General features: G+C 32.5%; 1 protein-coding gene across 3 annotated transcripts in view; it reads right to left on the bottom strand.

Moving 5' to 3' along the window:
• The window catches only part of LOC125660296 (serine-rich adhesin for platelets-like), an 87709-nt gene that overhangs the window by 6691 nt on the left and 63995 nt on the right, over window positions 1-17023 (bottom strand). For 2 of the 3 annotated variants that reach the window (XM_056149978.1, XM_056149979.1), the window contains exons 11-21: window positions 15911-16240; window positions 14977-15390; window positions 14643-14846; window positions 14147-14188; window positions 12755-13093; window positions 10132-10455; window positions 4799-5116; window positions 4086-4517; window positions 3555-3761; window positions 740-796; window positions 157-471 (exon numbers count right to left, since the gene is read on the bottom strand). In XM_056149978.1, coding sequence (XP_056005953.1) covers window positions 157-471; window positions 740-796; window positions 3555-3761; window positions 4086-4517; window positions 4799-5116; window positions 10132-10455; window positions 12755-13093; window positions 14147-14188; window positions 14643-14846; window positions 14977-15390; window positions 15911-16240 — 2982 coding nt within the window. The remainder of the gene's footprint in view (window positions 1-156; window positions 472-739; window positions 797-3554; window positions 3762-4085; window positions 4518-4798; window positions 5117-10131; window positions 10456-12754; window positions 13094-14146; window positions 14189-14642; window positions 14847-14976; window positions 15391-15910; window positions 16241-17023) is intronic. The other variant, XM_056149977.1, reaches the window with a different exon arrangement.

Here is a 17023-nt window from a genome sequence, read left to right as displayed (position 1 = left end):
CATATCCCAATATTTTTCTCAGAGTGCTACAGATCTGCAGCTAATCTAAATATGTAATACAAAAACAATATACAGTTGTATCTATTTATCCATAATGAATCTTGAAAAATGAAATATCTCTTAAATAAACAGAGTCACACAGCTTTAGAAAATTACCTTTCAAATCAAAAGACGGTTTTTCAGAGCAAGTCCTCCCGTCATCAGCCTCCACGGTGAATGTATATTCTGATCTGTCCGAACATGACGTGTTCTTGATTGTGAAAACGGAAGATGAGCCCAAAGTCCAGTTATACTTGTCGGCATATTCACTGATACTGAAGACAGTGGTACCGTTTGGATACACCATTAATAAAGCTTGACCTTTTTTCGCAACAGTTATTTGTGTATATGACACAGACATGTTCATAGAACATGACAGTCTAGCAGTGTCCCCTTCGTATGCCGAATCTGACGTGCAGGATTGTAAAGGACCTGTAAATACGGACTCTGTATATCATATATGTATCAACTTACATATTCTATAATTAGAATGCAATTATAGCCTTTGGCATCTCAGTATTTCGAAAGGTCATAAATATTTGAAAACGTCAGTTTTCAAAACAAAACCAACTTTACTGATATCAATTACTTCCGACAGACTGCTTTTTTAAAATATAAAATAACTGCTGTAATCCTGTCATACACCAGTGATAGTAACTATTGAGTGTAGATATAGAGAAATGATTTGTGGATAGCTTACAGAGCAATGCTGGAGTAGTGGATGGAGGGATAGTTGTAGTCGCTAATTCCGTCGATCCTGGAAAACAATTTGAAATGTACATTAAAGTAATGCTACCATTTGTAGCTGTTTTCATTCCTTCAAATACAAACATTTATCAAATATCAACGGTTGCTTTTGGTACGTTCGTTTGTGGCTCTATAAAATGTCTTTGCACTCACGGGATTTATTATAGGATTAAATAGTTTCCCCGCACTACATTATTTGTTTTCAGGCGTGTATGAATATATTGCGTTTTCGGATTTATTGATGGGTAAACTCTTCTTCAGCTTTATGTTGTGTCCAATCAAAACAACTGTAATAAATAACACTGGATTTATTGCTGTATGTAGATTGTTTCCAGCACTTGTGATCTATACATTGTGATATCGCGTATAATTATAACGGGGAAAATTCACACACAAGATGAAGTTTACCATGAATTTGAACTGGCTGAAAATATCTTTTTTGTGAACGAGTTACTCATCGAAAGATTTTTGTCTTTTTATGAATTAATTTCGCGAATTTGTCGTGTCAAACAAACTATATTATTTCAGGGGAAAAAATAAATCTGAACTGGTGGCTCTGCACTGATAAATTACGAAAATAGATTTGTTTCAAACTCTTGTCTATGTTTGCTTTAGATGATGCATACATGTCAACTAATCTGAACAATAATGGATGCTTAAGACTCATCATACGCGAGGAGACTGATACTGTGGAGTCATTAGAATACGTGGTGGATCAATTTTCGTGGAGTTCATGGGTACCCCTCATCCACGAATTTACATCCTCAACGAATAAAGACAAATAGTATACAAGAATCTTACAAATATATAAATCCACGAAATAACGTCCCCACGAACCCGTAAAAATTCAGCAATCCACGAAAATTGCCCCCCCCCCCCCCCCCCCCCCACGAATTTAAATTATTCTACAGTATTCGAGTTAAGTTACGGGATACATTTCACGTAAAATCAAAAGTACATGTATCTCATTATTTCATTACTAGTTTGTGTATTTTAAGAAGGAACTTTCAGGCCTGATTTGGTCACTCGAGTATTAGTTATAATTATCACTGGTCCCAAGGCCTATGAAATCTAGAAAAAAAAGTTCTTGTTTTGAATTCTAATATTCAACAAAAGTACATGTATTAGTTATGAGAACACATCTTTTAAAATGCCCTCGAAAGTGTCTATAGTGATGAAAATATTTACATAACATAATATACAATGTATGTACAAGTAACATTAATGCGATATGATTAATTTGGACCTGTCCGAGAGTCAATGCCCCGGGGTTGCGAAATTCACAATCTTGGTACATCCTTTTCTACTTTCCCTAAATATGCATTTAGTTTTTATACCATAACAGCAAACTTCAAGAACTATTTCAAATGATGAAGAAAAGAAAATCAATATAATAAATTTGGCTCCACCCTGCAACCAAACCCTTACCCCATAAGATCATGAAATTTGAAATTTTGGTAAAGGACTACCTATTCCTTCTAAATACCTATTTAGTGTCAATTTAATATCAATAGCATTAAAAATGGTATTATCTGAATGATTTACGTATATACACTTTATATAACAAGTTTGCCCACGTCCTGGAGTCAGAGCCTCTGCCAAGGAGATCATGACATTTACGATTTGGTAGTGGCCTTTCTGCTCTATTTAGTTTTTCTTACCAATGTGAGGTTATGAAAAAGAAGAGTTTTAAAAATTAGTCTATTTTTGGTAGTTTCACCTTCCTCTAAGACCCCATGGGTGCAGGAATCCTGAAATTTACAATTTACGTCCTTGTCGAAAGGATGATTTGAGCTATATTTGAAAAGAATTGTAATATTAGTTTTCAAGAAGTCAAAGAGCTCAATTGTTAACACATTAAATAACTGATCATTTTTGCCCCACCCCGATACCAAAATCCCCTACCGCTGGGATCATCAAATCTACAATATTGGTAAAGGACTACCTGTCCTTTATTGATATTCAATTTATTTTAATCTAGTATCAATAGTACAAAAGAAGATGTTGTTCAAATGTTTTACATATATACAATATATACCAAGTTTGACCCCGCCCTGAGGTCAGAACTTCTAACCCAGAGATCCTGACATTTACAATTTTGGTAGAGGCCTTCCAGATCTACATCACTATGCATTTAGGTTGTCTTGCACATGCACTGTTATAGAGACAAAGATTTCTTTAAATTGGTCAATTTTTGGCAGTTTTCGTCCCGTCTCGAAGTCATGAAATTTACAATTCATGTCCCCTTGTCCTAATAATGCTTCACACCAAATTTGAAAAGAATCGGAATGGTAGTTATCAAGATGAAGTTAAGTGTTCAATTGTTCATAGACGTTTATTGTTTACTCAGGTGACCTAAACAGTATTTTGAATTAAAGCAATCACGCTTTTACGTCTAGCAAATTGAGAATATCATCAAATTAAGTACGTGTACTCGCAAAATGAAAGGTGGAGATAACAACAGTGATCAATCTCCACAACTCCTGTAAAGAATACAAACTAAAAAGTTGGGCAAACACGGACCCCTGGATATACCAGAGGTGGTATCAGGTGCCTAGAAGGAGTAAGCATCCCCTGTCACCCGGTCATACATAATATGAGGAATATACAGTAAATGATTCAGAAGGAAATGTTACAAGGAACTATGTTCCTTCAACACTGTTTTGAATACAAGTGTTAAATCGTAATATGAGACATAATTTGATAAATGTACATTATGTCTCAGATAATTGACATTTCAGAATTGAAAAATTGATAAAGACATTTACCTTCTGTAGTAGTTGTCATCTCCGATTCGCACTTCACATTATAGCACCAATCACACCTCTCGCCTCCACCATGGTCAAAACACAAATCATTATCACAAAATTGGCCTGCTGGTATGTAATTAAAACACCTTACATAGGTCCTGCATCCATCTATCTTTTCGTGCGGTCGGTATGCATCTGTTCCATTCGTATCATCACATATACTCTCTGAAAACAATGGAAGTAGATTAATCATAAAATAACTTTCAGCCAAACTAAAGTATACATATGTGAATATAAAACCACAGAGGTATTTCTGCTAAATAGTATGTACTCTACTAATTTAATTTGATACAGATAACTTTGAATTCAGTGGGGATGCATACAAAATGTGCAAAAATATGCAGAGGATTTTTAAAGTTCTGCAAATTTGGTTAAATTCAATTGGTATATACAATTTCCAGTTGCGAGTGTTAAAAACGAATGATTTAAAACAACCAGCAGACAAACTGGTGCATTATGAGGTAATTTACAGTAATAGATTTTCCTTACTTGGAATAACGTATATTTCATCTTCAACTACGGTTTCCTTTATTTCACCATTATCTGTTTTAACACTGCAGTGAATCTTCGCCATATTCCATTCCCTCGTAACTTGCAATAAGAACTTTATCATTTTCGTCCTTGTACAGTTGATATTGGTTGGTTCGTCATCTTCTACAATGAGTATGCTAAGGCCAGTTGCAAGACTTACTCTAAATTTAAGAGGCGATGTTTCGGGAGTTTTCATGGCATCTGTCACTGCTTTTTTATCATATGAATAGTTAACATTGGTGTCGGGGTTAGTAATTGTTATTGATAAATATCCCTCGCTCACTGGATAGCCTACATCTCCGGTACAGGTGTGTACTTTGGCGCTGTCGTAACTGTTTTCTTTTATGTCTGGATCGAGGCGCAATGTCGATAACTGCTTTTTTGGCGGATCTGTAGAGAGTAATCAAACTTTTAGTGCTACTGTTTAGACTATTGACTTTTGCACAATCATGCCTTGGTCACCTTTTATTGTTCTGCATCAATACGGTGTACATATATATACCTATATATACCTATATATTTCGTATTAATGTATTTTCGTTTAGAATATAAGAGAACTTATACATGTAGTAGCGCAAAACACTCCAAAATAAAAACACCACTAAGATAAGCTTAGATTCAGTATTATATTTCAATAGCTATATATCTTTCTAGTGAAATGACACCAATACTTTTTGGTTGAATGTGAAGTTGCGCCGGTGCACTGGTCTCTGCATCATCAGATTTTACAACGGTGCAGGTATAGTATCCCTCATCCCAACAACTTAATGCTGCTATGGACATCGTCAAAGAGTTGTTTGTGTAAGTGACCGCTACTCCATCTATACTGTTGATAAGGGTGTTTGTTAGAGAGATACTGGCGACCGTCGCGTTATTGTCAGCTCTTCTTATAACAATCCCTTTTACAGCATTCACATTCCTTGCAAAGCATTTGGCAGACACCGTGCTGTTGATGTTAGCTTCAATTTTGTACATATCAAAGGCGACATCTGTAAAAAGGTAATGAAAGTTAGCCTTATCATGCATAGTATTACATACAAACGTTTAATACATTTAACTTTAATAAAATGTTTATTAAAGGTCGAAATATCAAAAGCAGATTTTTAGTTTTTATAAAATTGTGAAATAGAGTGAGTGCAGAGACGGAGATAGTCGATTGTAAAAGGGAAATTGAGTATACTTTATTTACACCATTTTGCGCAGAATGATATGTCCTTTGAAAAAACGAAAGACTGATTCCAAAACAAAGTTATCAAACTATTTCGTTTTGTAACGGTTACTTTAAGCACAATGTACTAATAGTCTAGTTGTATAATTTTTCAGATTTATAAAAGGCTTGCAGTTTTCATGTTTACAAATCAATTGATTATTTGGTTGGTTGGTTGGTTGGTTGGTTGTATATTGTTTAATGTCTCTCTCTCGGGAATTTTTCACTTATATGGAGACGGCACCATTGCCGGTGAAGGGATTATTTGGAATTTTTTATATTGACAAAGACAGTGTGGTATCCAAATATACATCTACTTTATGGATGACCTCTTTAAAGAAATATATATGGTCACTCAACCACATTTCTGATTAATTTGTAGAAGATCCTTGATATAAATACAATACGTATACTGTAAAATATATTTTGGATTATAGCTCTACAAATATACAAATATAAAATGTATTGTAGACTTTAAAATATTGATGAAACATCTGAAGGACTTTTATGCAACTTTAAAGGATGTATTTCACAATATTCAGAAACACTATTTGCTACTGGCAATACAAAGCATTTTCATTTTTTCAAAAAGATGGTGATTAATCTTAGAGAGTATTATCATTGAATATCATAATCCCACCCTCCGAGGGGGGCTGCCCCCCAGTTGAAGATCAAGAGGATACTTTCATGGACTAGCTATTAAAAATTGTGTATCCTTTTGCATATGGGGGCCTTTCAATTAATCACATTACTATCGTCACGTGGTACATTTTTGCAACATATAATTATAAACCTATAAGTATTTCTTTAAATGTGTGTGTTTAATACTTAATTTTCGACGTTGCACCATACACGTAAATCTTAGAAGACAAGTAAATATAGGTATAATACTTGTATGTCTGTCTGATGTATAGTGCTTGTGTATAATATATGTATAATACTTGTATATCTATGTCTGATGTATAGTGCTTGTGTATAATATATGTATAATACTTGTATATCTATGTCTGATGTATAGTGCTTGTGTATAATATATGTATAATACTTGTATATCTATGTCTGATGTATAGTGCTTGTGTATAATATATGTATAACACTTGTGTATCTATGTCTGATGTATAGTGCTTGTGTATAATATATGTATAATACTTGTATGTCTATCTGATGTATAGTGCTTGTGTATAATATATGTATAATACTTGTATATCTATGTCTGATGTATAGTGCTTGTGTATAATATATGTATAATAATTGTATATCTATGTCTGATGTATAGTGCTTGTGTATAATATATGTATAATACTTGTATGTCTGTCTGATGTATAGTGCTAGTGTATAATATATGTATAATACTTGTATGTCTGTCTGATGTATAGTGTTTGTGTATAATATATGTATAATAATTGTATGTCTATGTCTGATGTATAGTGCTTGTGTATAATATATGTATAATACTTGTATATCTATGTCTGATGTATAGTGCTTGTGTATAATATATGTATAATAATTGTATGTCTATGTCTGATGTATAGTGCTTGTGTATAATATATGTATAATACTTGTATGTCTGTCTGATGTATAGAGCTTGTGTATAATATATGTATAATAATTGTATGTCTATGTCTGATGTATAGTGTTTGTGTATAATATATGTATAATACTTGTATGTCTGTCTGATGTATAGTGTTTGTGTATAATATATGTATAATACTTGTATATCTATGTCTGATGTATAGAGCTTGTGTAATATATGTATAATACTTGTATATCTATGTCTGATGTATAGTTCTAGTGTGTATAATATATGTATAATACTTGTGTATCTATGTCTGATGTATAGTGTTTGTGTATAATACTTGTATATCTATGTCTGATGTATAGTGTTTGTGTATAATATATGTATAACACTTGTATATTTATGTCTGATGTATAGTGCTTGTGTATAATATATGTATAATACTTGTATGTCTATGTCTGATGTATAGTGTTTGTGTATAATACTTGTATATCTATGTCTGATGTATAGTGCTGGTGTATAATATATGTATAATACTTGTATGTCTGTCTGATGTATAGTGTTTGTGTATAATATATGTATAACACTTGTATATCTATGTCTGATGTATAGTGCTTGTGTATAATATATGTATAATACTTGTATGTCTGTCTGATGTATAGAGCTTGTGTATAATATATGTATAATACTTGTATATCTATGTCTGATGTATAGTGCTTGTGTATAATATATGTATAATACTTGTATATCTATGTCTGATGTATAGTGTTTGTTTTTAATATATGTATAATACTTGTGTGTCTGATGTATAGTGCTTGTGTATAATATATGTATAATACTTGTGTATCTATGTCTGATGTATAGTGCTTGTGTATAATATATGTATAATACTTGTATGTCTGTCTGATGTATAGTGCTTGTGTATAATATATGTATAATAATTGTATGTCTATGTCTGATGTATAGTGCTGGTGTATAATATATGTATAATACTTGTATGTCTGTCTGATGTATAGTGCTTGTGTATAATATATGTATAATACTTGTATATCTATGTCTGATGTATAGTGCTTGTGTATAATATATGTATAATACTTGTATATCTATGTCTGATGTATAGAGCTTGAGTATAATATATGTATAATACTTGTATATCTATGTCTGATGTATAGTGCTTGTGTATAATATATGTATAATACTTGTATATCTATGTCTGATGTATAGAGCTTGTGTATAATATATGTATAATAATTGTATGTCTGTCTGATGTATAGTGCTTGTGTATAATACTTGTGTATCTATGTCTGATGTATAGTTCTAGTGTGTATAATATATGTATAATACTTGTATATCTATGTCTGATGTATAGTGTTTGTATATAATATATGTATAATACTTGTATATCTATGTCTGATGTATAGTGCTTGTGTATAATATATGTATAATACTTGTATATCTATGTCTGATGTATAGTGCTTGTGTATAATATATGTATAATACTTGTATATCTATGTCTGATGTATAGTGTTTGTATATAATATATATGTATAATACTTGTGTGTCTGAGGTATAGAGCTTGTGTATAATATATGTATAATATTTGTGTATCTATGTCTGATGTATAGTGCTTGTGTATAATATATGTATAATACTTGTATATCTATGTCTGATGTATAGAGCTTGTGTATAATATATGTATAATACTTGTGTGTCTGATGTATAGAGCTTGTGTATAATATATGTATAATACTTGTGTATCTATGTCTGATGTATAGTGTTTGTGTATAATATATGTATAATACTTGTATGTCTGTCTGATGTATAGTGCTAGTGAATTATATATGTATAATAATTGTATGTCTATGTCTGATGTATAGTGTTTGTGTATAATACTTGTATATCTATGTCTGATGTATAGTGCTGGTGTATAATATATGTATAATACTTGTATGTCTGTCTGATGTATAGTGCTAGTGTATAATATATGTATAATAATTGTATGTCTATGTCTGATGTATAGTGTTAGTGTATAATATATGTATAATACTTGTATGTCTGTCTGATGTATAGTGCTTGTGTATAATATATGTATAATAATTGTATATCTATGTCTGATGTATAGTGTTTGTGTAATATATGTATAATAATTGTATGTCTATGTCTGATGTATAGTGTTTGTGTAATATATGTATAATAATTGTATGTCTATGTCTGATGTATAGTGTTTGTGTATAATATAATGTAATACTTGTACGTCTGTCTGATGTATACTGCTTGTGTATAATATATGTATAATACTTGTATGTCTATGTCTGATGTATAGTGCTAGTGTATAATATATGTATAATACTTGTATATCTATGTCTGATGTATAGTGTTTGTGTATAATATATGTATAATACTTGTATGTCTGTCTGATGTATAGTGTTTGTGTATAATATATGTATAATACTTGTATATCTATGTCTGATGTATAGTGCTTGTGTATAATATATGTATAATACTTGTATGTCTGTCTGATGTATAGTGTTTGTGTATAATATATGTATAATACTTGTATATCTATGTCTGATGTATAGTGCTTGTGTATAATACATGTATAATACTTGTATATCTATGTCTGATGTATAGTGCTTGTGTATAATATATGTATAATACTTCTATATCTATGTCTGATGTATAGTGCTTGTGTATAATATATGTATAATACTTGTATGTCTGTCTGATGTATAGTGTTTGTGTATAATATATGTATAATACTTGTATATCTATGTCTGATGTATATTGCTTGTGTATAATACTTGTATGTCTGTCTGATGTATAGTGTTTGTGTATAATATATGTATAATACTTGTATATCTATGGCTAATGTATAGTGCTTGTGTATAATATAATGTAATACTTGTATATCTATGTCTGATGTATAGAGCTTGTGTATAATATATGTATAATACTTGTATGTCTATGTCTGGTGTATAGTGCTTGTGTATAATAGATGTATAATACTTGTTTATCTATGTCTGATGTATAGTGCTTGTGTATAATACATGTATAATACTTGTATATCTATGTCTGATGTATAGTGCTTGTGTATAATATATGCAAATCCCTGTAATTCAGTGACACATAAAACACGCAAGTGTATCAAATTAGAGATGCAATACATACAAGTTTATGTGCTGATTTTTTTCTTATGTAAATCTGTTTATTGTATATCAGTTGTTTTAATAATAATTAAAAGATAATTTTTTTTTTAAAAAGACTTCCGTGCGAAACTATACCTGCGCTTCCAACAATAATTGACTTGAATTTATTTGCAAATGGCCATTGCATAATTGAACATTTAAGATTGGTATTATTGAAACTTCCATCAGCTATCATAAGATTTGATGGTTTCCAAACGACATTCACAAGACAGTGTGGGTCGTTTCTTCCAGTGATAACTGTTGATCCTTCAATTTCGGTAGAACTGCTCTCTGATTGTCTTTTGTAGTACGCTTTAATGTCTGCGTGAGACTCATCTAGAGTAGCTGTACAGTTGAATTCAATCTGTGAACCCTCTTGGTAAATTGGACTCGTGTTTATACTGAATGCTGTCAGATTGCCTGAAAATCAATTTTTATAGTACTGTAAAATTATTAGGTTTCGTGGATTTCCAGATTACTCCTATCTCAGGAATTTCAAACCACAACGAAATACACAAATATAATAATTCAGTGTACCGAAACCATACCCACGAAATTACATCCCAACGAAAGGATAAAATATGGACAATCCACGAAAATTAGTCACCCCAAAAGCAAGTGATTTCACGCTAAATAATAGACTTGATTTTAACATATCGCTGTATTTATTGTGATATAGGATTTACAATAATATTAATTAGTAAATGGACAAACTTTAATAAAGCATACGTGCTTTAATGTTTTACGATATATGCACTCCACAAAGACAAGAGTAAATTATTATTTTTTTTAAATGATCAAACAAATAGTTTAACAAAATGAACTGAACTAAACTTACATATATGATAAAGTATATGATTTTTGCAACTTAATTTCCTGAAATAGAATTGTTATTTCATCATAATGATGGTATTCATTGTGTTTCTGCTGAAATGTGTTGTCAGAATGGTTATTTTTGTTCAATCCCAGAAAGCTTGTGACAAATGTAAAGTAACTGAGTAAGTTTTATGTATTATTTTACGTCATATCAAAAAACAATTCACCAATGTAGAGACGTCACCAGCCGTAACGAAAGTGTCACAATTTTGTACCTATCTATGATGATTACGACCAACCCAGGGAGGGTTCTTGATGCAAAGTGAGAGCCCTACCTGCACTAAGCTACCGCGACCGGTAACTAAGAAAGTATTCTATCACATGAAACATTATGGTCATTAGTAATACTAGTTTAAAAAGATATACGGTACATTCCTTTATAAAATTATGGTACAAATCAATCGCCTTTAGAAGTTCATTTATCTATAACTAGTTTTGTTCAATTCAACTGAAAGCTCGCAATTATACTTAATATCTGGGAAGGAAACTTTAATTAGTTGCAATTTCTGACAGCGGTAGGTCAGTGGTAGAGCATTCTCTTCGTGGTCGTGAGCCCTGTTCGTGTCATGACCGCGCCAAGCCTTAGACGTAAACAATAATATAGTGACTATTTCTTTGCCAAACACTCGGAAGTGGAAGTGAGTGACACGGATCTTTGGGATATGGCCGTAAAAATGAAGGTCCCGTGTCGAGGCACGCGTTGGCACGCTAAAGATCACTAAATGATACGGCCCTGAGCACTAAGCATAGGTCTAAATTTGTTGTATTTCGCCAACAACTGGTGACAGAATACAGAAACAGAAAAAATAGAAATAAACATATTCCCCGAAACAAACGTTCCCCCAAAACATAAAACACACAGAACATTAAATGATTTATTCTCGCATGTGAACGAAACGGTCAATACTTCTGATTTTCTAAACGTGAACCAAATGGTCAGATTTACTATGAATTTGGTACTTACTGCTTGATCTGAAAATAATATTATAAATGTTCAGATACTGGATAAGGTTAAATAGGTGTTGTAATTGTTGTGATTTTATAGGTGTTTGTTTTTTAAAGATAATTAGAGTTTGTGTATACAAATGAATTGCCAAAACTGGAGTATGTGAGTTGCAAATATTGTCAACAGGTACACTTATAGTACTCATAATTGAATGTTAACTACATAATGCCTATTAGCAAACCATTTCATACACTATATCAAAGTCTCTTAAATCGATGTTTTATGAATGATAACTGTAGTTCTATTTGTTAGTTGGCTAGTAGTATATTGTTTATCGTCTCACTGAAGACTTTATCACTCCTATGGAGACGTCATATTGCCTGTGAAGGTCTGTACGATTCTGTAACCTCGGCGCTTACAGCCTTTGAGCAGGCAGGGATCTTTATCGGGCCACACCTACTGTGACACGGGGCCTCTTCATTCGCGGTCTCATTTGAAGGACCTCCCCATTAAGTCGCCCCTTACGACATGCAAGCGGTACTGAGGACCTATTCTAACCCGGATCCCCACGAGAGAGGTTTTATATGAATATTGCTGTCTTGTGATAAATGCTGAAAATGACTGTCACTGACACACATGTAACTACATGTGTTTTCTAGTATATCGTCTAAACTTTGTACATTTACAGTGATTGAGAACGAATTGTTATCTATATTTAGAAATGAAATGCAACCTTGACTGATTCCTGTGCCTTACACAGTATAAGTTATATAATACACATCCTTCTGGTATTCAATAATTAATTCAATTATTTACTCCCATCGTTGTACATGTAAATGCTTGTTAATTACTGTTGATTGACCTGATCAATCTGATAACTCAAAATGATAAACTTACTGATAACATTTAGTCTAAATGTTTCAACAGAAAGGGCAACCAATGAATCTGTTCCCATGCCGGTGATACTATATCGTCCTTTCCCACTGCAATTGACTGAATGGAATGTCATGGATAAAATCATCGGCGTTGAAGCAAAGTTGGTGGATATGTCCATGTCAGAACGGGACTGAGATTGCACGGTGCCGTCTGGGAGAATTTCTGCTATTTTTTCCTCACTTCCTTGACTTGACTCTGGGAGGAATGTGATGTTTAGGCTGACGAATGTGTTATCTAGGACAACACATTTTACGATGGCTGATGTCCCCTCCGAGTGGGTGGAATCATTACAGGACACATCTATAATACGCGTAATGTTATAAATGTCTTGTATACCAAACGTTTTGCACTGATATTGTTGAAAACATAATGCATGATACACATAGGATATATAGCAAAAAACGTTATATCCAAACTTGCGGCATCAAAGTAATGTAGAAATACACAGATACTGAATATCATATTTTACGTCAAATTAGGCCCTATCCATACCCAGCACACACAGGACTCAAAAAGACGTTTGATTTTGGTCAGTATTTGGTTGAGACGTCATAGGACTAAATTCAACACCCAGTTCATATATATTTTCCTTTATTAAAGGGACTGATTCACGATTTTACCCAAAATTTTGTTTTTCATTTTTAATGATCAAAATCTACTGTCTAATGTGTTTGAAAGATTTCACATGAAAATTAAGGTTATACATTATCACAGAAGCTCATTTTATAGAGTTTATTATTTATTTTGTAAACAAAGATTGTGGTATGTTATTGTTTACGGAATTTTCAAAAGAAATGGATATCAATCAAAGTATTATTATATGTTTCATTTTTCAAGCATTTTTGGGGGGGTGAAATGTATCATCTAAAAGTTAAAAATTGTGACTATGCAAAATTAAGATACATTATATTACAAAATCAATATTTCACTTGTTTGTTTGTTTACATAAAAAGACTCGAGTCTTTGTTTACATAACACATATTTAAGGCTAAAATATTGCTTTCATTCATACATTCAGAAGGTCAAAATTTTGTCTGTCAACATTAAATGAGTTATATTTCTAATGGTTAACATCAAAAGTAAAAAATATTTTTATCAAAAAACGTGAACCAGTCCCTTTAATGAACATCTACTTCTTGTAACATTTCATAGCAATTTTCTATAATTTTCCTCTTAAATATTTGAAGAAACCATATCCCCCCATAAATTACAATGATGATAGCTTCAGCAATATATAGATATTTTTTCAAAAAATCAAATCCCTTGGTGAATCATTTTCATAACAACATCATGGATAGTATGAATGGAAACACAGAAGCACATTCTATGTATGTAAAGTAAATTCCAACTCACAATGCGTTCCTGGTGGTAGGGTTGTCATTATTGTTGTAGGCCCTAAATGGAAATAATCAAGTTTACAGTAAGACAAATACTGTTTAACATATATGAGGTAATAATTTGATATCTAGAGTATATTGAAATATGCCAATACCATTAACTAGCATTCAAATAAAAGTACCTTTTTTAAAAACATTATTGTCAATTATTTGTCAATGATTTGGAATTTACGTCCCATTTCAAATGATATGATTGTCTTTAAATTTAATGATTGTTATTCTACCTTAAAGTTATATTTCATGACTACCAACAAATTTAAAAACTAAAATAGATAAAAACATTATCAACACAAAGTAAGATTTTTTTCTTCATATTGTAGATCATTTGCAAGCTTAATATTAAACATTTAAAAGAAATTACACATGAAATAAACAGTAAAGTTGAATCGAAGTCACATTAAATGTGCTATCATTACCAATAGTGTTAATTAGGAATTAGAAAGACATTTTACCAGGTGTTGTTATTTCCTCGCAAGTAAAACTACCGTCACAAGGTACACAATATTTGGTTGTATAATCTATGCAATGGCTGGTAGGACAGCGATTTCCTACAGCATACATTTTCCCTCCGATTTCCGTACAATCGACATAACTATTGCAGTCATTGTTCGGATGCTTTCTGACAGATTGGTGCTCATATCCGTCACAAAAGTTACCTAAAGTAAATTTTCCGTTACAATTCAAACAACAGAAAGACAGATAAGCCTTGTACAAACTAATCTAGCAGGCCATCAATGAGATTGAAATTATTCCTAGATTTTTATGAAATTATAGAAAATGTCTTACCAGGAATCACTATTATGCGTGACTCCACAGAAGAGTGCACTGTCTCGTCGTCCTTCAGCACACATTTCACAGTCCCGTTATTGAACTCCATCGTCAAGTCAAGCAAAAATGTTATCGTTTCCTGGTTGTTACACGACACATTCGTTTTCCAATCAGACACAAGAAGGAACTGGGCAGTCGTTCCTGTGATGTTGATGTAAGTTATATTGTTCGTAGGATCCAGCATTTTTTCGGTCTCTGCTATTCTGTTTGAGTATCTAAAACCAGTCACAGCGTTCGGTTTGAATATCTGAACTTCCAAGTAGTTATTTCTGTCTGCCATTCCGGTGTGCTCCGTGGAACAAATATGATTGAGGCCTGCTCTGGCGAAAGGTTCGAAGATGTCGGGATGTAATTTCAATTCTGGTTTAGCTCCTTGCAATATGACAATAACATTCAGTAGGGATATGACTAAGTAATTCAGAAGTGATAATAGTTGATGGATAGAATTTGATAACACAGTGTTTAAGTACATGTAAACATGTATAATTAAGTACATCACAATAATTTTAAAATACTATTTACAGAACAAGATTACTAGGGAAATTATATGGATCAAACTAAATACTGTAAATGTATTACATTTGGCTGTGTATTCTATTTAGCGCCTTTGGCGGAACGCAGCTTCCTCTAAATCAAGTACATCGCTAAATGCCATCCGTAAATCTAGATGTTTAAAGTAATTCAGGAATGCGCTAAATCAAATCTACGCTAACTTGTTGAAAAAACGATTTCCGCCAAATATAATACGTTTACAGTACGTTGAAGTGCTTGACTACGCATAGATACAGCGAAACTGAATTGACAATTTCGCGTTTGAAATATATCAAAAATTCACAAATTGCTGAATACAAATACATAATGTAGGCAAATAAGTAAACGTTAAATCAATTACCTTCCACAATAAACGTCATATTGGGAGCGGTTATTATAGAATTGTTCTTTGTCGACATTTTGCAACCAAACATTCCTTGATCTTCGCACTCCACACTGGATATTCTCAAGATCAGTCGTTCATCGCCACTAAACGATTGTGTTGTTACAGAGTATCTCGCATTAGTTATGAGCATTGAGGCCGTTCCTGAACTATTCATAACAGCAATTTCGGCACCATCTTTAGATAAAATGATTTCCTGAAAAATTGATGACGCACTGCGGGCTATGCATTCTATTTCTTGGAAACTTTTTGTCAGGGTTGATTTGCTATATTCAAAAAATGCAACATCTGAAATAAAGTAATGTATATTTTTATTTTATACACACACCCATGTACATATCGTTATTTTATTTTTGAAATGTATATATTATTTTCATCTTTTTGAAACAGGTGCTCTCCCGTGGGGATCCGGGTTAGAATAGATCCTCAGTACCCCTTGCTTGTCGTAAGAGGCGACTAAATGGGGTGGTCCTTCGCCTGAGACCATAAAAACCGAGGTCCCGTTTCACAGTAGGTGTGGCACGATAAAGATCCCTCCCTGCTCAAAGGCCATAAGCGCCGAGCATAGGCCTAAATTTTGCAGCCCTTCACCGGCATTAGTGACGTCTCCATATGAGTGAAAAATTCTTGAGAGGGACGTTAAACATAATTCAATCAATCAATACAACAGTTATGTCGGTCGTTTCTACGATGGTATGTTTGTTCATTCGTTCATTAATAAGACCTTTCTTGATTAGTTGGTTCAGCCCTGCATTCAAAATTTAAGACAAATCTCTTTCCGAATGCCTTAAAACTCGCAGAAAGTATTACTTATATGACGTCCTTGATTCATATTGGTTTTCAAAGTCAAGTATGAGAGGTGAGGGTCACTGAAATGGATATTGGGAATTGTTTCAAAAAGAGTATCAAAATGCCAGACAGGCACCTAATATGCAAACTTTAGTTCCTAGTGGTGTTAATGAAAGGTGAAGATAACGAACAGTGATCAATATTGTACTCTATACATTAAGGCACTGAAATGGAAATTTCGAAAATCTTTGTATACAATACTAAATCATAAGCTGCAATTCT

This window comes from Ostrea edulis, chromosome 9 (assembly GCF_947568905.1).
Source record: "Ostrea edulis chromosome 9, xbOstEdul1.1, whole genome shotgun sequence".
Taxonomy (NCBI): domain Eukaryota; kingdom Metazoa; phylum Mollusca; class Bivalvia; order Ostreida; family Ostreidae; genus Ostrea; species Ostrea edulis.
Note: the sequence above shows the minus strand (reverse complement) of the source record. Positions and strands in the feature narration are given on the sequence as shown.